The 27,158-nt window shown below is 43.4% G+C and overlaps 1 protein-coding gene across 1 annotated transcript in view; it reads right to left on the reverse strand.

Annotated features, from left to right (window-relative positions):
- The window catches only part of xpnpep2 (X-prolyl aminopeptidase (aminopeptidase P) 2, membrane-bound), a 132,155-nt gene extending 111,011 nt beyond the window's left edge, over window positions 1–21,144 (reverse strand). Inside the window, exons 1-4 of the mRNA XM_085997392.1 lie at window positions 21,055–21,144; window positions 11,936–12,021; window positions 9,947–10,057; window positions 3,835–3,898 (exon numbers count right to left, since the gene is read on the reverse strand). Of these exons, the coding sequence (XP_085853518.1) occupies window positions 3,835–3,898; window positions 9,947–10,057; window positions 11,936–12,021; window positions 21,055–21,091 (298 nt within the window). The 5' untranslated portion in view covers window positions 21,092–21,144. The remainder of the gene's footprint in view (window positions 1–3,834; window positions 3,899–9,946; window positions 10,058–11,935; window positions 12,022–21,054) is intronic.
- Window positions 21,145–27,158: the final 6,014 nt, after the last annotated feature.

Raw genomic sequence — 27,158 nt, forward strand, 5'->3', positions numbered from 1 at the left:
GAAATCATTTCCTGCACTGTATCCAGGTTCTGCGGGTGACTCCCAAGGAGTTAACCTCCTCAGCCACCTGCATCCACACAGCCTTGGTCTGAGTGGGAGGCCTCTTCCTCCCCGATGAAGGGAACAGGACCTCCCTGTTGGCCCTAGCCCCATCCACCAATGCCTGCAATGCCGCCTCGTCAAAGCGAGGAGCTGCTCTTGCCCTCCCGCTCGTCATCTTTCCTGCAGGTCCCTCTGACACCAAATGGAGGAAGCTTAGAAGCCTGCAGAAGAAGCAAGGCTTGCTGCGGACCTTAAATGCAGCAGCAATGATGACGTCATCGGAGGGGACTTTCAGTCATGAAAAACCCCTTTGCAAAGGCTTCCCACACGTTGGAAATCAATTGGCCAATTGAGTTAAAATTGCATCCATCTCCCACATCCATTTAGATTCGTGTGGGAAACATGAAATTCGGATAACACGACAACAGCCCCCACCGGAGTTAAAATCGAGCCCTAATAATCTCACAATCACTATCAGTTTGTCAGAAGACAGATTAGTATATATAGTTCTGACGAAGGGTCATCGACCTGAAACGTTAACTCTGTTTCTCTCTCCTCGGATGCTGCCTGATCTGCTGAGCATTTCCAGCATTTTCTGTTTTTATTTCAGATTTCCAGCATCCGCAGTATTTTGCTTTTGTATTAGTATATTGGAAGTAGTCTTACCTGCTGACTTATTCTTGCTTCCATAAAAAATGTCATTTTACAACAAATTTGAAATAGTAGTTTTAGCCTGAACTACACAGCTTGGTGTTTCCATCTTTCAGAGAGATTGGGGTGTACGATGGCATAGAAACATAGAAGATAGGAGCAGGAGTAGGCCATTCGGCCCCTCGAGCCTGCTCCGCCATTCAATGAGATCATGGCTGATCATCCAAATTCAGTACCCTGTCCCTGTCTTCTTCCCATATCCCTTGATCCCTTTAGCCTTAAGAAATATATCTAACTCCTTCTTGAATATATTTAATGAATTGGCCTCAACTGCCTTCTGTGGTAGAGAATTCCACAGGTTCACCACTCTCTGCGTGAAGAAATTCCTCCTCATCTCTACCCCTTATCCTTAGACTGTGACCCCTGGTGCTGGACTCCCCGGCCATCGGGAACATCCTTCCAGCATTTAGTCTGTCTAGTCCTGTTAGAATTTTATAAGTTTCAATGAGATCCCCGCTCATTCTTCTAATCTCCAGCGAGTATAAGCCCAATCGACCCAATCTCTCCTCATACGTCATTCCTGCCATCCCAGGTATCAGTCTGGTGAATCTTCGCTGCACTTCCTCCATGGCAAGAACATCCTTCCTCAGATAAGGCGACCAAAACTGCACACAATACTCAAGATGTGGTCTCACCAAGGCCCTGTACAACTGCAGCAAGACATCCTTGTTCCTGTACTCGAACCCTCTCGCTACGAAGGCCAACATACCATTTGCCTTCTTAACCACCTGCTGCACCTGCATGCTTACCTTCAGCGACTGGTGCACAAGGACACCCAGGTCTCATTGCACTTCCCCTTCTCCCAATCTATTGCCGTTCAGATAATAATCTGCCTTCCTGTTTTTGCTACCAAAGTGGATAACCTCGCATTTATCCACATTATACTGCATCTGCCCAATCACCCAACCTGTCCAAATCATACTGGAGTTTCTCGGCATCCTCCTCACAGCACACACGCCCACCTAGCTTTGTGTCGTCTGCAAACTTGGAGATATTACACCTAGTTCCCTCGTCTAGATCATTAATATATATTGTGAATAGCTGGGGTCTTAGGACTGATCCCTGCGGTACCCCACTAGTCACTGCCTGCCACTCGGAAAAAGACCCGTTTATTCCAACTCTTTGCTTCCTGTCGGCCAACCAATTCTCTATCCAAGACAGTACCTTGCCCCCAATCCCATGTGCCTTAACTTTACACGCTAATCTCTTATGCGGGACCATATCGAAAGCCTTCTGAAAGTCCAAATACGCCACATCCACTGGTTCTCCCTCATCTATTTCACCAGTTACATCCTCAAAAAATTCCAGTAGATTAGTCAAGCACGATTTACCTTTTGTAAATCCATGTTGACTTTGTCCGATCCTGTCACTGTTTTCCAAGTGCTCTGCTATTACATCTTTTATAATGGACTCTAGCATTTTCCCCACTACCGATGTCAGGCCGATAATTCCCCATTTTCTCTCTACCACCTTTTTTGAATAGTGGGGTAACATTAGCTACCCTCCAATCCATGGGAACTGTTCCAGAGTCTATAGAATTTTGGAAGATGACCAGCAATGCATCTACTATTTCTAGGGCTACTTCCTTAAGTACCCTAGGATGTAGATTATCAGGCCCTGGGGATTTATCGGCCTTCAATCCCGTCAATTTCCCTATCACCAATTCCCTACAAATACTGATTTCTTTCAGTTCCTCCCCCTCATTAGACCCTATGTTCCCCGACATCTCTGGGAGGTTATTTGTGTCCTCCTTTGTGAAGACAGAACCAAAGTATGTATTTAATTGGTCTGCCATTTCTTTGTTCCCCATTATAAATTCCCCTGATTCTGACTGCAAGGGACCTACGCTTGGCTTCACCAATCTTTTTCTCTTCACATGTCTATAGAAGCTTTTACAGTCAGTTTTTATGTTCCCTGCAAGCTTACTCTCATACTCTATTTTCCCCTTCTTAATTAATCCCTTTGTCCTCCTTTGTTGAATCCTAAACTGCTCCCAATCCTCAGGTTTACTGCTTTTTCTGGCCAAATTAAATGTCCTCTCCTTGGATCTTATGCTATCCCTAATTTCCCTCGTTAGCCACGTTTGATTCACCTTTTTTGTTTTATTTTTATGCCAAACAGGGATGAACAAATTCTGTAGTTCATCCATGCGATCTTTAAATGTTTGCCATTGCCTATCTACCATCAACCCTTTAAATAACGTTCCCCAATCCATCCTAGCCAACTCGCGCCTCATACCATCGTAGTTTCCTTTATTTAAATTCAGGACCCTAGTCTCTGAGTCAACTACTTCACTTTCCATCTTAATGAAGAATTCTATCATTTTATGATCGCTCCGCCCCAAGGGGCCTCGCATAACAAGATTGCTAATTAATCCTTTCTCATTACATAATACCCAGTCTAAGATGGCCTGATCTCCAGTCGGTTCCTCGACATATTGGTCCAGGAAACCATCCCGTATACACTCCAGGAATTCCTCCTCCACAGTATTGTTACTAATTTGGTTAGCCCAATCTATATGTAGGTTAAACCCATGATAACTGCTGTGCCCTTATTGCACGCATCTAATTTCCTGTTTAATGCCATCCCCAACCTCTGCATTACTGTTTGGAGGTCTGTATACAACTCCCACTAACGTTTTCTGTCCCTTGGTATTTCGCATCTTATACTATTTCCAGTGTCTAACCAAGTAGTTTTCCCTGTAGCACACCAGCCTATATATTTCATGCACAAGGTTGTTTCAGTTCATAGGCAATGTGGGCTTGCCTACAGAAGTTGACATGTGTATTGGACATGAGTAAGGAAGCCCAAAATGTAGCACCATGCCATTTCATTTGAATGTTGAAGCCATACAATAGCTGTAATAATTTGCTTTTATAGAATTCAAACATTTTTACACCCTAACCCAAGTCCATGAGGTGTGCCTCCCCCACACATCCTAGCCCTACACTGCATTTGGTGTCATCCTTGGCAGAAGGTGGCATGCCTACACTTTGATCAGCTTATCCACATGGAAAAAAAAGCCATCCTTCCCTGAATGTTTGAGCATGCAGAATAATCTTTCTTTGTCATCTGTGTTACCTGCTGTTCCAGTGAACCCCGTCATCCAGGCTCTTCTTTCATCCCGTGGGGCGATGTACTCACTCTGAAAAAGAATATAAAATAATCTCAAACCCCAGGCACCAAGATTTTCCTCAGGGATTCTCCCGATCAGCTGCCATTACTGCAGCAGAAGATCAGTGTATATCTGGTTTCCGCCAAAGTTAGAGGCAGATCGGGAGAACACCCAAGGAAATTCCTGATGAGTAACTTTAGGAACACAGCATTCTGTTAATGTAAATCCCCAAATTATTGTAAATTGGAAACCAAATTAGCTTGCTTTATTATAGAAGCCAATTGTATTTAGTATACGGGATGGTTTCCTGGACCAATATTTAAAGGCTCACGGTGATTATGTCTGTGACAAGTGTCTGCTGCTACAGGAACTCCAGCTCCGTGTTGATGAGCTGGAGTCTGAGCTTCAGACACTACGACACATCAGGGAGGGGAGAAGTACCTGGACTCTGTATCAGGAGGTGGTCACACCTATGAAGTTAATTAATTCAGATGTAGCCCATGGTCAGGGACAGGACGGTGTGACTACGAGTGAGGCAGGTACGGGGATCCAGGAGGTAGTGTTGGAGGAGCCGCAGCTCTTGCTCTTGTCCAACAGGGTCGAGGTTCTTACTCCCTGTGGGGACAGGAGCAGGGACTGCAGGGAGGATGAGCAACCTGGCCACAGCATCATGGAACAGGGGGGCATTCAAGAGGGGGGAGTAAATAGAAATGTTGTAGTGGTAGGGGATAGTATTATTAGGGGGATAGATAGAGTTCTCTGCAGCCGAGAGCGAGAGTCCCGAAGGCTATGTTGCCTACCCGGTGCCAGAGTTAAGGACATCTCCTCTGGGCTGAAAAGAAACTTGCAGTGGGAGGGGGTGGATCCAGTTGTCGTGGTCCATGTTGGTACAAACGACGTAGATAGGACTAGGAAGCCGGTTCTGTTAAAGGAGTATGAGCAGCTAGGGGTCAAATTAAAAAACAGAACCTCAAGGGTAATAATCTCTGGATTATTACCTGAGCCACGAGCGAATTTGGCTAGGACAAATAAAATTAGAGAGTTAAATGCGTGGCTCAAAGACTGGTGTTGGAGAAATGGGTTTTGCTTCCTGGGACACTGGCACCAGTACTGGAGCAGGAGGGAGCTGTTCCGTTGGGACGGGCTTCACTTGGTCAGTGCTGGGACTAGAGTCCTGGCGGATCATATAACTATGGCTGTAGAGAGGGCTTTAAACTAACTAGTGGGGGGGAGGTTCCTAGAGAGCAAATAATAAAAATGACAACAGAGAAGGTCATAGACTTAAGTAGCAGTGGGGAAATTGAAAACCAGAGCGTGTCAGGAAGGGGCAGAAGGTATGGAGTAAAAGATAAAGTAATAAAAAGGGCAAAAGCAGGAACTAAGTGTCACAAAACGTCTTTGAAAGTTCTCTATCTGAATGCATGTAGCATTCGTAACAAAATAGACGAGTTAATGGCACAAATAACTACATATGGGTATGATCTTGTGGCCATTACAGAAACATGGCTGCAGGGTGACAATGCCTGGGCATTAAACATACCAGGTTATTTAACGATCAGGAAGGGCAGGAAGGAAGGGGAGGTGGGGTGGCTATGTTAATAAAGGAAGGAATCACTGTAATACAGAGAAATGATATTGGGTCAAAAGATCAGGATAATGAAACAGTTTGGGTGGAGGTAAGGAATAATAAGGGGAAAAAAACACTAGTGGGCGTAGTCTATAGGCCTCCGAACAGTGGCAACTCTGTTGGACGGAGTATCAATCAGGAAATAGTTGAGGCTTGTAATAAGGGAACATCTATAATTATGGGGGATTTTAACTATCATATTAATTGGACAAATCAAATTGGGCAGGGCTGCCTTGAGGATGAGTTCATTGAGTGTATTAGGGATGGGTTTCTTGAGCAGTATGTAACTGAACCGACCAGGGGGCAAGCAACCTTGATCTGGTCCTGTGTAACGAAACAGGATTAATTAAAAATGTCCTTGTAAAGGATCCCCTTGGAATGAGTGACCATAACATGGTTCAATTCCATATTCAATTAGAGGGTGAGAAGGTTGGATCTCAAACAAGCGTGCTAAGCTTGAATAAAGGAGACTATGAAGGTATGAGAGCGGAATTGAGTAGAGTGGATTGGTGTGGTAAACCACTTTTATCGTTCACTATCGTTACACTATAGTTATCACTGTTATATTGTTATCACTGTTCTCACTGTTGTATCACTATACGAGGTCGCCTCTTGTCACGCTGTTATACCTGGGCTGACCATCACTGACTCCGCCCATGGCTCCACCTACCTGCCCAGGTATAAAGGTAGTCGACTGGCTGGTATTCCTCCTTGTTGGATCCGATCACCCACGAGGGTGGGCTCTGTTATTTAGTCAATAAAAACCTATAGTTACTTTCCTAACTCGTCGCTTTTCATTGGACGAATTGATAGGTATATCAATTGGGAAAATAGATTAAAGGGTAAGACGATACATGATCAGTGGTGTACATTTAAGGAGTTATTTTACAACTTCCAAAAAAATATATATTCCACTGAGAAGAAAAGGGTGTAAAAGAAAAGACAGCCATCCGTGGCTAAGTAAAGAAATTAAGGATAGTATTCGACTAAAAACAAGGGCATATAAGGTAGCCAAATCTAGTGGGAGGATAGAGGATTGGGAAAACTTTAAAAGACAGCAAAAAATAACAAAAAGATTGATTAAGAAAGGGAAGATAGATTATGAAAGTAAATTAGCAAAAAATATAAAAACAGATAGTAAGAGTTTTTATAGTTATATAAAAAGAAAAAGGGTGGCTAAAGTAAATGTTGGTCCCTTAGAGGATGAGACCGGGAAATTAATGGTGGGAAATATGGAGATGGCAAAAACACTGAATGAATATTTTGTATCAGTCTTTACGGTAGAAGACACTAAGAATATCCCAACACTGGACAAACAGGGGGCTATAGGGGGGGGGAGGAGCTAAACACGATCAAAATGACTAAGGAAGTGGTACTCGGTAAAATAATGGGACTCAAGGCGGATAAATCACCTGGACCTGATGGCTTACATCCTAGGGTCTTGAGGGAAGTGGCGGTAGGGATTGTGGATGCATTGGTAATAATTTTCCAAAACTCCCTGGACTCAGCAAAGGTCCCGGCAGACTGGAAAACTGCTAATGTAACACCCTTATTTAAAAAGGGCAGTAGACAGAAGGCTGGAAACTATAGACTGGTTAGCCTAACATCTGTGGTAGGTAAAATTTTGGAGTCCATTATTAAGGAGACAGTAACAGGACATTTGGATAATCATTATTTAATAGGACAAAGTCAGCATGGTTTTATGAAGGGGAAGTCATGTTTGACAAATTTGCTGGAGTTCTTTGAGGAAGTAACATATAGGGTGGATAAAGGGGAACCAGTGGACGTAGTGTATTTAGACTTCCAAAAGGCATTTGACAAGGTGCCACACAAAAGTTTTTGCTTAAGATAAAAAATCACGGGATTGGGGGTAATATTCTGGCATGGATAGAGGATTGGCTATCTAACAGAAGGCAGAGAGTTGGGATAAATGGTTCATTCTCAGAATGGCAATCAGTAACTAGTGGTGTTCCGCAGGGGTCGGTGCTGGGTCCCCAACTCTTTACAATCTATATTAACAATTTGGAGGAGGGGACCGAGTGTAACATATCAAAGTTTGCAGATGATACTAAGATGGGAGGGAAAGTAGTGAGTGAGGAGGACATAAAAAACCTGCAAGGGGACATAGACAGGCTAAGTAAGTGGGCAGAGATTTGGCAGATGGAATACAATACTGGAAAGTGAGGTTATGCACTTTGGCAGGAAAAATCGTAGAGCAAGTTATTATCTTAATGGCAAGAAACTGGAAAGTACTGAAGTACAAAGGGATCTGGGGGTCCTGGTGCACGAAACTCAAAAAGTTAGTATGCAGGTGCAGCAAGTGATTAAGAAGGCCAATGGAGTGTTGGCTTTCATTGCTAGGGGGATAGAATATAAAAATAGGGAGGTATTGCTTCAGTTGTACAAAGTATTGGTGAGACCGCACCTGGAATACTGCATACAGTTTTGGTGTCCATACTTAAGACATACTTGCTCTCGAGTCAGTACAAAGAAGGTTCACTCGGTTAATACCGGGGATGAGGGGATGGACATATGAGGAGAGGTTGAGTAGATTGGGACTCTACTCATTGGAGTTCAGAAGAATGAGAGACGATCTTATTGAAACATATAAGATTGTGAAGGGGTTGGATCGGGTGGATGTGGGGAGGATGTTCCCGATGATGGGTGAAACTAGAACTAGGGGGCATAGTCTTAGAATAAGGGGCTGCTCTTTCAAAACTGAGATGAGGAGGAACTACTTCACTCAGAGGGTGGTAGGTCCATGGAATATGCTGCCCCAAAAAGCTGTAGAAGCTACATCATTACATAAATTTAAAACAGAAATAGACAGTTTCCTAGAAGTAAAGGGAATTAAGGGTTACGGGGAGCGGGCAGGAATTTGGACAGGAGTCTAGGTTCGGATCGGACATGGCCCTGTGGGTAGCAGAGCGGGCCCAGGGGCCATGTAGCCTGATCCTGCTCCTACTTTGTGTGTCTAATTCTGTTAGATTCAGGAGATGGTTCTGTGATAGTAGATTGGCGGTTAGGATCAGATCAGCCATGATCTTATTAAATGGCGGAGCAGGCTCGAGGGGCCGATTGGCCTACTCCTGCTCCTATTTCTTATGTTCTTATGTTCTGATTTATTAATTACATTCCATCATAAAATATCAATAAGTAAGGCCAGGATATGAAGTGTATCAGATGATGCAGTAATAAATTCCCAAACTTAGTTGATCCATGATTGCTGGAATTGGAACATGGCTCCTTAGAGCTGAACTCAGATCAGCAGTCTTTCTCTTCAGTGGTGCTATGATTAGAAGTGTGTCAGCATTATAATCAATGCAACAGCTGACTGATATCTCTAATCAATGATAGACCAGTATCAGATATAGTGCCGTTCTCTCTTAACACCAGACTAGCATCAGTGTTAAGGGACACTGCAGCAGCTCGCTAATAGCTCAATTCACCACTACCAGGCCTGTATCAGCTTGGCAGCAATGCAACAAGTCACTGACCTCTATCTTCAATGATACATCAGAATTAAGTATCATCAGCAGTACTCAGTATCAGAACAGAACCAGTGTTAGAAACAAATAGAACAGTGGTGCTGTATTTTTACTTTGTCCAGTAGTTAGTGTCTGAGCTATATTAAAACATAAAATCCTAGTAGCACCGATGTATTATTCTGATTTTACTCAGTCATACAGATTAGAAAGATCCCAGAGATATACAAGAGGATGCAGGGAATTGTATCAATAAACAGTGTATTGTAATTTTTTTTACATTTTTGTTATGCTAGGAGTGAAGGATCCTTATTTTTATAAGTAGCTTCCGAGGTTCGAGAAGTAATATGCTGGTCAAAAGTATTTGGATTTTTTAAATATTTATTTCATTGGTTAGATCTATCATTAGATTTGATAGAGGTGTTCAAAATCATGAGGGGTCTAAGCAGAGCAGATAGAGAGGAACTGCTCCCATTGGTGGAAGGGTCAAGAATCAGAGGCCATGGATTTAAGGTGATTTGCAGAAGAACCAAAGGCGACATGAGGAAAAACTTTTTTATGCTGCGAGTGGTTATGATCGAGAATGCACTGCCTGAAAGGATGGTGGAGACAGATTCAATCGTGGCTTTCAAAAGGGAATTGGATAAGTACCTGAAGAAAAAAAATTGCAGGGCTACGGGGAAAGGGCGGGAGATTGGGGCTAGCTGAAGTGCCGGCACGGGTTCGATGGGCTGAATGGCCTCCTTATGTGCTGTAACTATTCCATGATTCTATGGTTCAAGTTCTGTTCTTCTTTTGATTGGTAGATTTTGGTCAGTGTTCATCAATCAAAAGCGTGACATAGGAGATATGAAACTAGAGTGTGTTGCAGGAAGTGTAATACAAGAGGGACAGGAAGTGTAGTCAGTCATACCATTTAACAAATAGATATAAATAAATATTTTAAGCAGTGGTCTGTATACTCACTAAATGGGGGTCTGTGGCAGGAATCACATAGACACTGATGTTTTGTGCATTCATCAACTTTCGGAGAGCACTCAGGTGCAATAAAGTGATAGTTACTGTGGGAGGCAGATACTAAATATAGAAGAATACATAGTAAGTCTAATAGTCCAGAATAATAACTTTCATTATTATACACTTAAAACAAACAGTCATGAACAGGATTTGTCCTGTCTCACCAAATTGAGAGGTATCAAGGTGAAATTAGGGCTCGGTTTAATATTAAACATAAATTTTAAATCAAAGGCTGTCACACATATTAATCTTTCTGTTTTTACCTGTTCATGAATCAAAAACTGTTCTGTTAATATGACTGTCCCTCGCCCTTAATTGTTCCTCAGCAGTTCCATAATGCTATAGTGGGTACGTACAGCATCTGGTGTAGTACGAAGCTATACACGTCAAAAGGCCTCAGGTTTCGATCCTTTTTCTGTGGTGAGTTAGCTGATTTCAACCAGCTATCATTGGCCTAACCTCCTGAGTTAGAGAGGGGAAAAATAAGCCAAGATTCCTGCCCTGATCATTGAGCAGTGACCCCTGCCAGAAAGTGTACCATGGTGGAAATGCCTGTTCACATTTACCAGCTGGGCACATACATGAAGAACATTAGTGTCTTTGGAACTATATCGAAGGAAGAGCCATTGCTTGCGAGAGGGGAAGGGAAATAAGGGGAGATAAATTAAACAAAAACACATCACAGTCCTGTGCCCTGTACAGATACTCAAGTCAGCTATTATTTTATGTATTATTTTTAATTTTGGCATTGAAGCTCATTTCCTCCCACCATCGTTTACCCTTTCAGTTTGTATTGTGTATTGTATGAGGTTTGGATCATCAGTAGCTGCTGCAGACATCACATTACATAAAGAGACAGTGAGGGGGGAAATATTTGCTGTTGTATGTTTCCAGGATAGTTACTATGATATGAGTTAAAGGAAAGTTACAACCCAATAATGAAGTTATTCCTTTCATTATATTTACTTTTTTGTATTTTCACTTACACTTTCTCAGCAGTTTCTTATTTGTACATAATTGATGTAGTTAGAACACCATTTGCTCATTGCCTTGTGCTTCCTTTGTTGCTATTAGCGTTGGTGCTAAGAATTATGGGCAACTAATATCACTCGGACCCGAGGCTACAGACTCCTCTTCAAGTGGACATTAATGTGTAAATATTACATTGAAACATCTTCAGTTTACACTAGGGATTTTCAGACTGTCTCAGTTTAACTTTATGGGACATGTTTGGCTTACTACATTTAGTTAACACATTTCTCCCTAACCCCACTGCCCCTCCCCCGTGCCCCCCCACCCCACACCACAAGTCTTTGGTCAGGATATTTCCTTAGATGTCACTAATGCTATTCCTAGGACAAGCCATTAAGAATCATAGTCAAGTGATATAAGATGGGGACCCTTCTCTCCTAGAAATGGTCCCATTAAGATCAGTAAAGCTCAACTTCTCGGGGATATTTGAAGGGATTTATTAATAGAAAGTTTATTGAAAATTCCCCAGCCTCTTCTGTAGCATTGTGGCATATCGATAAACCCTATTTTAAGGGCTTTAGATTCAACATAAAGTCATGCTAGCTAATAATTAAATTGTTTCAGTCCAACATCATTAGTGTTCAGTGACAAGATAAGAACACAAGAAGGATGGAACCAGGAAAGACAGCTCTGCCCATCAAGTTGGTTCGTTCCATAGGCTTCATCCCCAAGGTAATCAAACAAAACTTCAGAATATTCTACCACCCTCACATCACCACTAAAATACCCTGGACTGCTGCCCCTAGCCAACATTTCCTACTGCCCCAAGCACATGGATGGATCATTGTGCCTCCTGAAGTTTTAGATCATCTCAGTTTATACCTATCTCTATCACCACAAAACACATTCCTAACCAGCTCCTGATATAGCTCATTTTTCAAAGTGTCAATTATTTTAGCCACTTACTGGAGGGTTTATTTCACAATTTCTCACAAGACTTGCAATATTTTTATCCAATTGGAAAGGTTGACTGCTTGCCAGCAGGAATAAACCTAGAAAACAACCATCAATGATCAATGCATAAATATGAATACAAGCTGCTATATATATTTATTTTCAGTGACATGCTTTCATTGGCCAGTTTTTGACTATATACAAGCTGTCCGTGCAGAGCTGAATCTAAAACAATGGCCTGTAATTTGCAGTGGGTAATGATGGCAAACTACCAGCGTTCGCCATCATTTTCCCACTGAAACTGATCGGATTTAGCGCATGCGCATCTAAACACGGAAATCCTTAAGTTGCGGTCAGTCAGTCATTCACTGCTCCGACACTGGCTGTGCTGTGGAACTCCGGCCACAGCCGCCCCCCCCAACCCGGCAATCAGTGAAATCAGTGAAACTGACAAAAATGTGGGCTTTTCCACAGTAGTATCACTGTTTAATTCCCCATTAAATGTTAGGCCTTGTTGGATTAGGCATAACTGAGGTTTTAACAGCATATTGACTGGTAAACAAATGCTCTGGCCCTGAAAAAACGATTTTTTATATTTTTGGAGTGTCAAATTTCTCCATTATGATAAAATCTACAATTTAAAAAAAACTTTTAAAAAATTGTTTTTTTTACGTTTGTTCATGATATTTCAGCTTCTACTTTAGCCCCATGCGAGAGTCCCAATCTTTATTTCGGTCTCTAACATTGTTAAAAAGTTCGGATAAAAGCAGCTTCTCATTTCCTGGTTTCCTGTCTGAGAATCCTGCAATGTGATTGGCTGCTTAGACAGCTTGTTGACATCATTGCAGCATCGCACTAGGAATTTCCATTACAGAGCGAGGAAATCAATTGAACATCGAAAAAGGCAAACTTCTCACCACATGTGGGCAGCTTTCTTTGGGACTAGCGGCGAGTGCCTTTGCTTCGCTGCTGACTGCAAATTACAGGCCAATTATTTATTTTAAGTCACAGAATGCCTCTTAAGTACAATATTTTGTTGAACAAAGAAAAATATAGGTACTGGTATCAAGTAAGAAATAAAATCAATTTCTAGTTTGTTCATACATCAGTCCTAGCCTGTGGCAATGAAGGTGTTTAAAAGGATCGATATAAAAGAAAAATACAGCATCTGTAGTGGCCAAGAATGGGCTAAAATTTCAACTAGCAGGGGTATGGAGCAATGTCGGCAACCAAGAATGCGCCATTAAAAAATTATTTAAAATATTACATTTGTACATTAACACCCAAAGAAAGCCTGAAAATGTTTCCTAGGGTCAGCGCAGCAAGGGCAAGAAAGGCCACAGGACAGGATGAGGAGAAGCTGACGGACGGGCATGGGTAGCTGGACAGGCATAGTGGTAGCAGCTACAGATAGTCAATTGGTCTGGTGGTCGGGCAGATGGTTGAGAGGTGCTGGAGAATGAAAAGTCACAATGTTTATGAGAAGAGAGAATGGGGTAAAGAGTAACAGCACTGGGTGGGGAAATCTTCCTCTCCTATGGTGGGCCATGGGGGCGTATGAGGACAGGGAGAACTGACTGAGGATACATTTTAAGGATAATTTATTACCTGGAAGGGGAAAATTATAAAAGTTAACATATATGTGCATTTATAAAAAATAAAAAGGTAAGGAATGTATCTGGCTTCTTACTTTGAACAGCAGATATCAAACATGGTGGAGTCAGAGATAAGAGAACAAAAACTGCTTTGTGGTACCACTCAATGGCCAGAATATGCAGACTTAAACCACAATAACTGGAAAATCCTATTACAAACTTGACTGGTGTCACAAGAAAAGATTACATACAAATGTAATAGGTAGGTGTGAACAGGCTTAAAATGGGAATTCCCGTTGGACGTGTTTACATAGGAGTTTTCAAATGGAAGAGGTGATAGTCAATCTCCCATAGAATTGCATATCTGGAGTCAAGACCAAATGCAGAATTATAGGGATTAGAAGCGAGAATAGAGAATGGAGGATAATTGGATGAGGGCAGAGGGAGTACTGCAACACTGGAGGCCAGAAAATGAGAGACGGAGAAGTTAGATTGGGGTTACAAACCAAGTGAAGGAGAGCAAGGGAAAGTAGAGAATAAGAAGAAGCCAGAGGGCAGTTAGAAGCCTGTGGGTGTAGGGAAGAATCAAAGGTTCATGGAGATCATTAGAGCAGGGTGAAGACCAAAGGAGCCTGCACTATTGGAACCAGTGACACCAGTATGGCAAGCCTGGCTAGACTGTAGCTGGGGGAATGAGGATTGAGGAGGGGAAAGAGGGGTGAGAGAACATGGAGGAAGATAGGGGGGAAGGGTGGAGGGAGGATGGGAGAGGTAGGGGCCGAGAGATGAAGCGATGGTGCAGGAGGAGGCGCAGGAGGGGGAGTGATATTTATTGCCCTTCCATATAGTTAATTTAACATTAGAGGGGCCCTTGATGGGATCAACTGTATTGTAGGAAGTACGGGTCACCAAAAGGGCTGGGGCCAATGCACCTAAGATGGGGAGAGGGGAAGAAAGTTATTGGATGCGCAAGACTGCATTTCAGCATTATGGTGAGGCGCAGCTGTTTTTTGGGGGAAGGGAGACACAGGGCAAGGTGCAGAAGCTATGGTAGTGGAGGTAGTCAAATAAAGTGAACAGCCAAATTTCTAGGCCATTGACCTTTACTTACGCTCTTAATCTATACAAAGTTATTCAGTGTCTTACAGAAACTGTGCCGTATCATAAAACAGAATAATCAAAAGATTTATAGCAGTGGTATAAAAGTAGTTTCTGGATTTTCTTAAATTGATTAATGATTCATGGATCATGATCATCACTTGATATCTTGTCTAACACTAAATAACTGATATATTCTGACCTTTGTTCTTAAATTAGGAGGCAATATAGTGGTCAGGGGTTTACTATCTAATTATAGGAACTCTTATTGCCAGCAAAAGAGACTCAAATTCAAAGTTTTAGTGAAGATACATCCATTGGAATGTGACAAAGCCTGGAATAAGAACAGGCCATTTGAGCCAAGATGGACACTAATGGCTAATGCTGACAAAAATATAGAACAAAGCAAAGCCCCACATAGTACTGGACTTCTATTGTGGCCAAGTGGTTTACTACATTGTGCTCAAGTGGTTTACTACATTGTGCTATCAGTCTGCTGCACCGTGGGTTGATAGGGCATGGGTTGGTATCCACAATACTCTACACACTGAGTTCTCTAAATAACAATGGGCCAGAACTTTGGGTCCCCACGGGTGAGTATGCGCTGGGTACTCACGCGTAGGCCCAACGAAAATGCCGGTTTCGTGCATGCACTACACATGCGCGGGAAACCGGAACTTCCGTTCCCTTAAAGGAAGGGGTTCACAGGTCGAACCCATGCACCGGAGAGGCACCACGTATGCCTGGAACTTCTGGGTTTTTTTCCAGGTTTTTCCGGGAGGGTAAGTCTCCAGGAGCTACGCTTATAAAAAGCAGTTGCAAGGCCTGCTTTTAACAAGGTAAGTGGTGAATTAAGTAAAATTAAAACATTTTTTCCACAGGTTTATTATTTTTAAATACTTTAAAGAAAGGTAAGTTTATTTTTAGCTCCATTAGAAACTGTAATTAATTTTTTCAAAAATTTAAATTATTGTTTAAAATAGTTATTTTATGTAATTTATAGTTATTTTTAAAATGTGATTTTTTAATTTTTTTAAAATTTATTTGACGTTTTAGTTATGTTTTGGGGCCGAATTGTATTCATAGATTTGACAGCTCTTCCTGTCAAACTTATGAATGAAGCATTCCCTGCTACCATTGGCTCTCCATGGCCCACGTAATTCATGGGGACACTTAGAACTAACTGCGCCCCTGGGATACGCAAGCACTGCGCGCCGGCAGTTAGAGCAGGCCCAGGATCGGAATCCCACGCAGGCCCACAGCACAACGGCCGGTGCGCTAGGTAAGTGCAGGTCGGGGGCTTGCACCCGCGGGAAGCCTCCGACCCGAATTTCTGGGCCATTATTTGTAGATGGGAAAACCTATTTGGCCTTTACTAACATAGAAACATAGAAGATAGGAGCAGGAGTAGGCCATTCAGCCCTTCGAGCTTGCTCCGCCATTCAATGAGATCATGGCTGATCATCCAAATTCAGTACCCTGTCCCTGCCTTCTCCCCATATCCCTTGATCCATTTAGCCTCAAGAAATATATCCAACTCTTTCTTGAATATATTTAATGAACTGGCCTCCACCGCCCTCTGTGGCAGAGAATTCCACAGGTTCACCACTCTCTGGGTGAAGAAATTCCTCCTCATTTCAGTCCTAAATGGCCTACCCCTTATCCTTAGACTATGACCCCTGGTTCTGGACTCCCCGAACCATCGGGAACATCCTTCCAGCATCTAGTCTGTCCAGGCCGGACAGAATTTTATAGGTTTCGATGAGATCCCCTCTCAATCTTCTAAACTCGTGAGTATAAGCCCAATCGACACAATCTCTCCTCATACGTAATTTCTGCCATCCCAGGTATCAGCCTTTTTGTGTCCGTGTATAATAAGACACAGACTGCAGGAGAACGGTACAACAGGTGTTTACTCAACGTGGCTCACACTGGAACTGATCTGTACAGATTACTACTCAGTGCTATATACAGGTGTGGTCACTGCCGGTACTGCAGTATACATGAGCTGTAAAAAGTAGTTCCCCCCTTAAAAAGGTATATACATTACAATTCCTCCCCTTTTAGATTAACAGTACCATAACACTCATTTAACAATTAAATATCAAACTAATTACAATTAACACTTTTAACATGCAACATTAGCTGAAAATAGTCTATTTATACATTCAGTCTTTGGGGAGGCTTCCTGATCCTTTCTGGATAGCGCCTTTCCCGAGTGTCTTGCTCTTGGTGCGGAGGCGATTCTGGCCCCCTGTCGTCAGTTGGTTCATCAGCTTCCGATGCTACTGTTTCTGGGGTAGATGCGACCTGTACGTTGAGTTCATCACCAGGTACGTATGGGCGAGGCATGGGGTTGACTTGTTCCTGTGACTCTAGGATCTGGTCAGCATGGCATCTCACGATGCTCTCCCCAACGTCCACTGTGTACATTAGTGGGCCCTACCGTGTGCATATCATTCCTGGCTGCCATTTTTCTGTTCGGTAGTCGCGGGCCAAGACTGGTTGCCCTACATTGAAGCTCCTTGTCGGCTTCTCATGGATGTGCTGGAATTGCTTACTCTCAACATCTCTTTGTACGTTTCGTCTGAGCAAATCCAGGCGAGATCTAAACCTTCGGTTAAAGAACATCATGGCTGGGGCCTGGTTGGTGACTGCATGTGTCGCATTCTGGTAGGCGAACAGGAAATTGTCCACCTTGTGCTGCAGCGGAATATTGTCATTGTACATAGCCTTTATTGCCTTCTTAAAGGTTTGTACGAACCTCTCAGCCAATCCATTTGTGGCTGGATGATACGGGGCGGATGTGTAATGCCTTACCCCATTCTTTTTCAAGAACCTCCGGAACTCTTCGGACACAAACTGTGGTCCGTTGTTGGAGCAAATCTGTTCTGGCAAGCCATTCCTGGCAAAAATGGTCCGTAGGACTGCAATAGTTTTCTCCGTGGTGGTGGAGGACATTTTGATGACCTCAGGCCATTTCGAGTGCGCATCCACGGCTATTAAAAACATTGAGTCCATGAATGGACCAGCAAAATCAATATGCACCCGTTGCCATGGAGATGAGGGCCACTCCCATGGGTGTAGAGGGGCCTGTGGTGGTGCATTTTGGACTTTCTGGCATCCTGAGCAACTCTTGGTCAGGTCCTCGATTTGTTTATCGATTCCCGGCCACCACACAAGCCCTGGCTAGGCTTTTCATTTTTACCCCTCCCAGATGACCCTCATGAAGCTCATTGAGCACTCTATCTCTCAACTTGGGTGGAATTACCACTCGGGATCCACACATCAAGGTCCCCCGGCACACTGACAGCTGTTCTCTCCTTGTCGAGAATGCTGGCAACAGTGAGTCGCCATGTGCTGGCCATCCCTTCACCGTCAAATCATATACCCGAGACAGTGTCGGGTCATTTCGGGTTTCCTTTTCGATACAAGCGTTAGTTACCGGTAGGTATTCAACTATAGTCGAATGTAATATTTCAACAGGATCCACTGCTGGTGCTTCCTCTGCAGTAGGCAGTGGCAGGCGTGATAGCCCATCAGCATTTCCATGCTGTTTCGTGCCCTTATATTCAATATCATAGTGGTGCGCCCCTAGAAAAGGTGACCATCTTTGTAGTCGTTGCGCAGTCATCACCGGAACGCCCTTCTTCGGATTAAAAATGGAGACAAGAGGCTGGTGATCCGTCAGCAAGGTGAATTTCTGCCCATGCAGATAGTGATTGAACTTTTTCACTCCCCACACTAGGCTGAGGGCCTCCCTGTCAATCTGGGCGTAGTTACGCTCGGCTGAGGTTAGTGATCGTGACGCAAAGGCTATTGGCCTCTCTGAGCCGTTCGAGAATTTGTGCGACAGCACCGCTCCAATGCCGTAGGGTGACGCATCGCATGCCAACCGAATTGGTAATGCTGGGTTGTAATGGGCCAATACCTCTTTCGATGTGATTAGTGTTTTGCTCTTCTGGAAAGCTCATCTACATTCATCACTCCACTTCCATGGCACCCCAGTTTGCAGTAGGGTGTTCAGTGGGTGTAGTATTGTAGACAAATTTGGCAAGAACTTATGGTAGTAGTTTACCAGCCCGAGGAACGACCTCAGTTGTGACACATTTTCCGGTGCTGGAGCCTTGACTACTGCCTCAATCTTCTCTGGGGACTTATGTAACCCCTCTTTATCGATAACGTGGCCACAATACGAGATCTGTTTTCTAAAAAACTCGCATTTGGGGCGGTTAGCTCGGAGCCCATATTCCTGCAATCTAGTGAGCACCTGCTCCAGGTTGGCAAGGTGATCACTGTCATTTTCGCCCGTGACCAGGATGTCGTCCAAATAACACTGGGTCCCTGGGACCCCTTGCAGGAGTTGTTCCATTGCTCTCTGCCAAATAGCCGGAGCTGATGCTACCCCGAATACCAGCCGGTTGTATTGGTAGAGACCTTTATGGGTGTTGATTGTGAGGTATTTTTTGATGCTTCTTCTACCTCCATTTGCAGATACGCCTGGGCCAGATCAATCTTAGTGAAGCGTTTCCCTCCAGATAGCGAGGCGAAAATATCTTCAATCCGCAGAAGTGGATATTGTACGGTGTGAAGGACCGGGTTCACTGTTACCTTAAAGTCCCTACAGAGGCGAACCTTCCTTGGTTCCCCAGGCGTGCTGCTCAACGACTTTTTCATCACAGGGACGATGGGTGTAGCCCACTCGCTCCAGTCTATCTTGGACAGTACACCTGAACGTTCCAGACTCTCCAGCTCTGCTTCGACGGCTGAGCGGATCGCATAAGGTACCGGTCTGGCTGTAAATAATTTTGGGCTTGCGTTTTCTTCAATTTTAATCGTCGCTGTCATGCCTTTTAGTGTTCCGAGTCCTTGCTGGAACACTTCTTTCACGTCAGTTAGGATCTTTGACAGTCGCCCAAGTATGACGTCATCATCCTTTTTGTCAGCCACAGTCAGTGCCTGTATGGAATGCCAATCCAGTTGTATTTTCCAGATCCATTCACGTCCCAGTAATGGTGGTCCTCCATCTTGCAATACATACAGGTCTAGTTTTGGTGTTTCCTTACCGTTATATATAACGGTCACCCTTATTTTTCCTTTGGGGTAGACTTTTTGCCCCGTGTACGTCTTCAAAATAATTTTTGTGTCTCTCAAGGGTATGTGTGAGAATAGCCGCTCGTAGTCCCGTCGGTTTATGACTGTTAGGGCTGATCCTGTGTCCAATTCCATCTTTACCTGGACTCCTGCTATCTTGAGAGTGACCCAAATGGTTCGGTGATCCTCCGTTGTGATCACATTATGTATTTTCAGACAACTCAGTTCCCTGCTTTCGGAGTCGTTATCACTCTTTTGTTCATCTGAACTATTCTCCGTCATCTTATGTACCTTCTTGTACTTTTCTTTGGTAGGTTTCTTATTGCTGGTTTTCTTTCCCAACCTGCAGACTCGTGCTATGTGTCCTACTTTTCCACACTGTCTGCACACTTTGTCTTTGAACCAGCAATCATTCTGGTCGTGTGTTGTTCTGCTGCAGCGATAGCACTTCTCTGTTCCATATGACAGTTCGTTTGTGCCATATTTTTGCGGTCTCTGTTGTATCTCTGCATTATTTTTCCTACCACCGACGTTAAGATGACTGGTCTATAATTCCCTGGACATGTTCTATCCCCCTTCTTAAATATAGGTATTATATGTTAGATATCCGCCAGTCCTCTGGCACTAGACCTTTTTCTAACGAATTATTAAGTATGTTTAGTATGCCTCTGCTATCTCTTCCCTAGATTCTTTTAAAATGTGTGGTTTTATCCTCTTTGAGTCTGATTAGTTTATTTAATATATCCCCTCTTTTTATTTTAAAACAGTAGTTCAAGAAAAGGCCCACCACCATCTTCTCAGGGAGGGCAGCAAGTATGGCACTGCCAGTGTATACCACATCCTGAGAACAAATAACAAAAAACACTCCAGCACTACGCAAGAAGAAAGTCCAACACAATCTATTCATGCGGAATAACAAATACTCATGCAATATTGAATAACACTGAAAGACAATCCTAACTGCATTGACAGACTGTTAAAAGGTTTCACAGCAATTAAAGGCTTACTGAAATGCTGTTACTGGTTTGCTGTTCTTTCGCTTCAATGAGGCACAATCAGCAAATGTGCCGTAAGGAAATTTTGCAGCATTTTAATTTGAAAGAACTGCAATGTCTTGGGCTAAACACAGTAAGCTTCATTTGGAGTATTCAGTAAATTTGTGAAACCCAAGAAGATCTAAAAAGGAACAGGCTACTTTAATATTTTCTAGATCCCAATTCTTAGCAACTTTCCTTTAGCAGCAAATAAAAAATAAACTAAGAAATCTAAGTTGAAAAACAGTCATGACAAGATTGAAAAAATGTTGCAACTCAGCTTTAAGACAAGAAAAATCAATTTATTCACCTTCTAGTACCAGAAGCCATGTCCAGAAAAGTCTCATATTCCAAACGCGAGTCTGCCCTTTTGCACAATGGATTCAGCACAGCCAACTGAAAAAGCATACAATCAGCTAAACCTTAATAAGCTTTACCAAGATCACATGGATGTTGTTGACAGATCATAAATGAACACATGTTCTTAAATTATGGGCCATTGGCTCCTTATTACAGAGCAATAGCATTTACAGATAAGTTCTCCTCCGAGTAGTAAGTTTAAAAAAAAAGTAGATTGAGTAAATTGGTGGGAAGAATGGTAGAAAACAATAATGGCTCAGATTTTGCAGTAGCAGGGCAACTAACAGCATCTGCCATTAGTTAGACTTGCCCTTGCACATTTAGGTTTTTTAATTTTTTTGCGTGGCAAGTTGCCGAAAGTGCGAGTTGATAATAGCACTGTGAGGAAAACAGGGCATCCGAGACCTGAGTGAACAGGGCAACCAACAGGGGATCTCCCTTTCCAATCAAATTGAAGGATTATGAAATAAACAGCATAAGGGCTAAAAAGGAGCATGAATTAAATGTCAAATCAGGTACAGGAAGAGAAAGAGAGGGGAAAAGAAAGATTGGATTAAGAGAGAAAAAAAGAGACAGTGTTAAAAAAATGTAACATTTTACATTTTAAAAATCTCCAACAATTAATACGTGAAGGAATAAGACTCCACACAGTTAATTTTCAGTGCCAGAGAGGTTGATTAACAGTAACTTATCACGTCGTTAAAAGGGTACTTACACTTGAAATGATTTGACTTAACATTTTGTGGCGGGTTTAGTTTGTACATACTGCACAAATACTGCAACTTCATGCCATTCAATGCATGTCAATGGTCAGGCGCATCTGCTCCTCGCCTGAAGTTGCTGTACCATTTGCGCATAAATAATGGTGAGCGCCATTAGCTCCACCCTTATTTTGACAGAATAATCTACCCAATGAACCAAAAGTCCATTTATTCTGCTACTATGGGATAGATTTCCAATTGTGCACCGTAACTTCAGTGGAAGACCAGCAGAAACCCTAGAGAAACAGCATAAACACCTTTTGCAGCATTCCTCCGAGGTTTCTGTGGATCTTCAACCAAAGTTATGACAGATGATCAGGAGAACCCCAATGGAAAGTAATAGCATATGAGTCTTGCTTTTCTAAAAAGGAAATTAGTAAAATAAAATCCTTGTTAAAGGCTCCTCCTGAGAGAATTATGCAGAGGCTTTTGCTAATGCGCGGACGTAAGTAGCACGGAGTCCAGTTCGACAGAGTACCGCTTCGACAGAGTACCGCTTCGACAGAGTACTAAACTCGGGAATTTGGTGAGTGAGGGAATTCGGTGAGGTGGGGGTAAGACGTGCTGCTTGATATAAAAATATATAAACAACTAGGGTTAAATTAGGACTGTGTGCTAAGTTAGAGTAAAGACCTAAATCATATAACTAAATTTAATAAATTAAACAAGGTTATTACCAAGATTAAAAACTATTAATAGGCAATTGAGTATTTCAAAGCTTGTAAACCTAATTAGTTAAATAAAATACAATAGAGATGGCAGGGCAGGTGATGTGTTGCAGCTGTAGCAACCATATCTGCAGTAAGTGTCTGTAGCTCGAGGAACTTCGGCTCAGAGTTAATGAGCTGGAGTCCAAGCTTCTGACACTGCGATACATCAAGGAGGAAGTTACCTGGACACTTTGTTCCAGGAGGTAGTCACACCCCTTAGGTTAAATATTTCAGATTTGGTCCGTGGTCAGGGACAGGAGGGTGTGACTACGAGTGAGGCAGGTATGGGGATCCAGAAGGTAGCATTGGAGGAGCCTCAGCCCTTGCACTTATCCAACAGGTACGAGGTTCTTGCAGCCTGTGTGGATGAGAGTAGGGACTGCAGGGTGGATGAGCAAATTGGCCACAGCACCGTGGTGCAGGCGGCCATTCAAGTTGGGGGAGCAAAAAGGAATGTAGTAGTGGTAGGGGACAATATCATTAGGGGGATAGATACTGTTCTCTGCAGCCGGGAGCATGAGTTCCTGCCCGGTGCCAGGGTTAGGGACATCTCCTCGGAGCTGGAGAGGAACTTAGAGTGGGAGGGGAAGGATCCAGTTGTCATGGTCCACGTAGGTACCAACGACATAGGTAGAACTAAGAAAAAGTTTCTGCTGAGGGAGTATGAGCAGCTCGGGGCTAAATTAAAAATCAGAACCACAAAGGTAATAATCTCTGGATTACTACCACGAGCAAATTGGCATAGGGTCAATAAGATCAGAGAGTTGAATGCGTGGCTCAAGGATTGGTGTGGGAGAAATGGGTTTCGATTCATGGGGCACTGGCACCAGTACTGGGGAAAGAGGGAGCTGTTCCGTTGGGATGGGCTTCACTTGAACCATGCTGGGACCAGTGTCCTGGCAAATTGAATAACTAGGGCTGTAGATAGGGCTTTAAACTAAATAGTGGGGGTGGGGTGGGGGGGAGGGTTCAGGTGATGGGAAACTTAGAAAGTTAAAGAGAAAGGACAAGGCAATAGTGCAGGGTAGCGATAGGGGTTATGATAACCAGAGAGTGACAGGAAGGGACAGAGCATATAAATATAAGAGTGCACCAGCAAATAGGGTCAGAGTAGGGAAAAATAGTAAAAAGACAAAATTAAAGGCTCTTTATCTGAATGTATGCAGCATTTGTAACAAGATAGATGAATCGACGGCACAAATAGAAATAAATGGGTATGAACTGATAGCCATTACAGAGAGGTGGCTGCAAGATGACCAAGGCTGGGAACTGGATATTCAGGGGTATTTGACATTTTGGAAGGAAAAGGAGGTGGGATTGCTCTGTTAATAAAAGGATGAGATCAGTACAGTACTGAGAAATGATCTTGGCTCAGAAGATCAAGATGTAGAATCAGTTTGGGTGGAGATAATAGATAATAAGGGAAAGAAGTCACTGGTGGGAGTAGTCTATAGACCCCCTAACAGTAGCTACACCGTGGGACAGTATAAATCAAGAAATAATGGGGGCTTGTAAGAAAGGTACTGCAAAATCGTGGGCGATTTTAATCTTGGACAAATCAAATTGGCAAAGGTAGCCTAGAGGATAAGTTCATAGAGTGTATTCAGGACAGTTTCTTAGAACAAATATTGTGGAACCAACCAGGGAACAGGCTATTTTAGATTTGGTAATGTGTAATGAGACAGGATTAATTAATGATCTCATAGTAAAGGATCCTCTAGGGAATGTTATCATAACATGATAGAATTTCACATTCAGTTTGAGGGTGAGAAACTTGGGTCTGAAACTAGTGTCTTAAACTTAAATAAAGGCAATTACAAGGGTATGAAGAGAAAATTGGCTAAAGTGAACTGGGAAAATAGATTAAAAGGTAAGATGGTAGATAGTCAGGGGCAGACTTTTAAAGGAGATATTTCATAATTCTCAACAAAGATATATTCCAGTGAGGAAGAAAGACTCTGAGAAGGATGAACCATCCGTGGCTAACTAAGGAAGTTAAGGAGGGTATCAAATTGAAAGAAAAGGCATACAATGTTGCGAAGATTAGGAATAGGCCAGAAGATTGGGAAATTTTTAGAAATTTGCACAGGATGACTAAAAAAGGGAGAAAATAATTATGAGTAAACTAGCAAGAAATATAAAAACAGACAGTAAGAGCTTCTGCAAGTATATAAAAAGGAAGAGAGTAGCTAAAGTAAATGTTGGTCCCTTAGAGGATGAGACTGGGGAATTAATAATGGAAAACAAGGAAATGGCAGAGACTTTGAACAAATATTTTGTACCTGTCTTCACAGTATTAGACACAAAGCATCCCAATAATAGTGGAAAATCAAGGGGCAAAAGGGAGGGAGGAACTTAAAACAATCACTATCACTAGAGAAAAAGTACTAGACAAACTAATGGGACTAAAGGCTGACAAGTCCCCTGGACCTGATGGCCTGCATCCTAGGGTCTTAAAAGAAGTGGCTGCAGAGATAGTGGATGCATTAGTTGTAATCTTCCAAAATTTCCTAGACTCTGGAAAGGTCCCAGCTGATTGGAAAACCGCAAATGTAACACCCGTATTCAAGAAAGGAGGGAGACAGAAAGCAGGAAACTATAGGCCACTTAACCTAACATCTGTCATTGGGAAGATGCTGGAATCCATTATTAAGGAAGTAGTAGCAGGACATTTAGAAAATCATAATAAAACCATGTTGACTCTGCTTGATTGTATGAAAGGGAAATCGTGGACTAGAGTTCTTTGAGGATGTAACGAGCAGGATGGATAAAGGGGAAACCAGTAGATGTAGTGTATTTGGATTTCCAAAAGGCATTCAATAAGGTGCCACATAAAAGGTTACTGCACAAGATAAGAGCTCATGGTATTGGGGGTAATATATTAGCATGGATAGAGGATTGGCTAGCAAAAAACAGAGTTGGGATAAATGGGTCATTTTCAGGTTGGCAAACTGTAACTAGTGGGGTGCCGCAGGGATCAGTGCTGGGGCCTCAACTATTTACAATCTATATTAATGACTTGGATGAAGGGACCGAGTGTACTGCAGCCAAATTTGCTGACGATACAAAGATAGGTGGAAAAGCAAGTTGTGAGGAGGACACAAAGGGCTCGATTTTGCCAATGCGCAGGGGGCGGGTTTGGAGGCGGGTCAGGGGGGAAAGTCGGAAAAATTGGCGGCAGGTTCCGATCCCGCCGTCAGCCTGCCTCTGCGCAACTGCCCCAGAGGCAGGCTTGGAGACACCGCTTCGGTCCTGCCTGCAGGCGGCGGGACAGGCCCTTAAGAACCACTTAACGACCTCTCTAAGCTGATTTTGAGAGGCCCTTCAGATTTTGCAACATTTTCAGCGGCCTGCACACCTCTCCTGCAACACGCCAGCTAAACCTGGCAGTTTCACTGGTGGCTGCCTTCCTGACTGCTGCAGCTCCACACCATAAAAGTGAAGCTTTCACCAAGGATCACTTGCAGGTTGCATAACTTTGTAATTTCAGGTAGTGGAGAACTTTTTGCAGGCCTACTGATTTTGGATTTAGTGAGGATGAGATTCATCTCCAGTGTCACCTCCTGGGAAAACCCTCTCCCCACATTGCCTGAGCGCTTCCTCACCTGAGGTTACCACCAGCAGCATGGGAACCATTTATCTCCTTTAATCGTGGACCTCAGCCTCCGACGAGGAGCACCCGCGGCCGCAACAGCGGGCAGGAACGACAGTAAGCAGCAGCGCCAACCTCCTCCTCACCCACCTGATGCTGCACAGGGCAGAGGGCATCAGCGCAGGGAAACACGTCGCCACAGGAGAGACCCCCAAAACAGGGTTTAGAGACGGAGGATGACCTTCCCCAACATGACTAAGCAGCAATGCCAAAGGAGGATGAAAGTTTCGTTATATAATCACAGACATCTGCGCAATGCTGCACCAACACCTGGAGCCCAGGGGAGCGTGTGGAAACTCCTCTCCAGTGGCTGTCAAAGTCACCACCACACTCACCTTTTTTGCTTCAGTCTCCTTCCAATGATCATCAGCAGCATCTCCCAGTCGGCCGCACACACTAACATGATGCTTAGGTTGCCCAATCAAACATGTGGCTGGCACCTTCTTACCACTCCATAGACAATGGACAAGAACCTGTGGCTTCCTATCACTGTGACCACCATCATGACCAATCCAAGTCGCCCTGAGCCCTCAAAGTGGAACTTCCATTTCCGAAATGATAAAGACCAGAACTGCAACAGTTTGCCATCACTGCAGTTTATTAAAATCAGTAAATGATGGCATATAACAATTGAACAAAACAGAACACCCAAGTGACTACTTGTGCTTTATCTTCCTCTTACACGTGCTCCTACATGTTGGTTCCCCTGTAGCTTCAGCAGATGTGGAGGCTCACTTTCATGTTGCTCCTGCTTCGACGCCTTTGGCGGGCGTCCTCTGGGTTTGCGAGCCTGTGATGACTCAGCAAAAGTCTGCTCCTCCTGCAGCTGTGCAGGGGCCGAGATGTCCATCTCAGTTGGTTGAGGACTCTGGTGGGGCTCTGACTGAGGGCTACGCAGTGGCATGGGAGTGTGAGAGCCTGGAGAAGGGCC

The sequence above is a fragment of the Somniosus microcephalus genome, chromosome 1, assembly GCF_052327205.1.
Source record: "Somniosus microcephalus isolate GS21.2 chromosome 1, FLI_Smic_1.0, whole genome shotgun sequence".
NCBI lineage: Eukaryota > Metazoa > Chordata > Chondrichthyes > Squaliformes > Somniosidae > Somniosus > Somniosus microcephalus.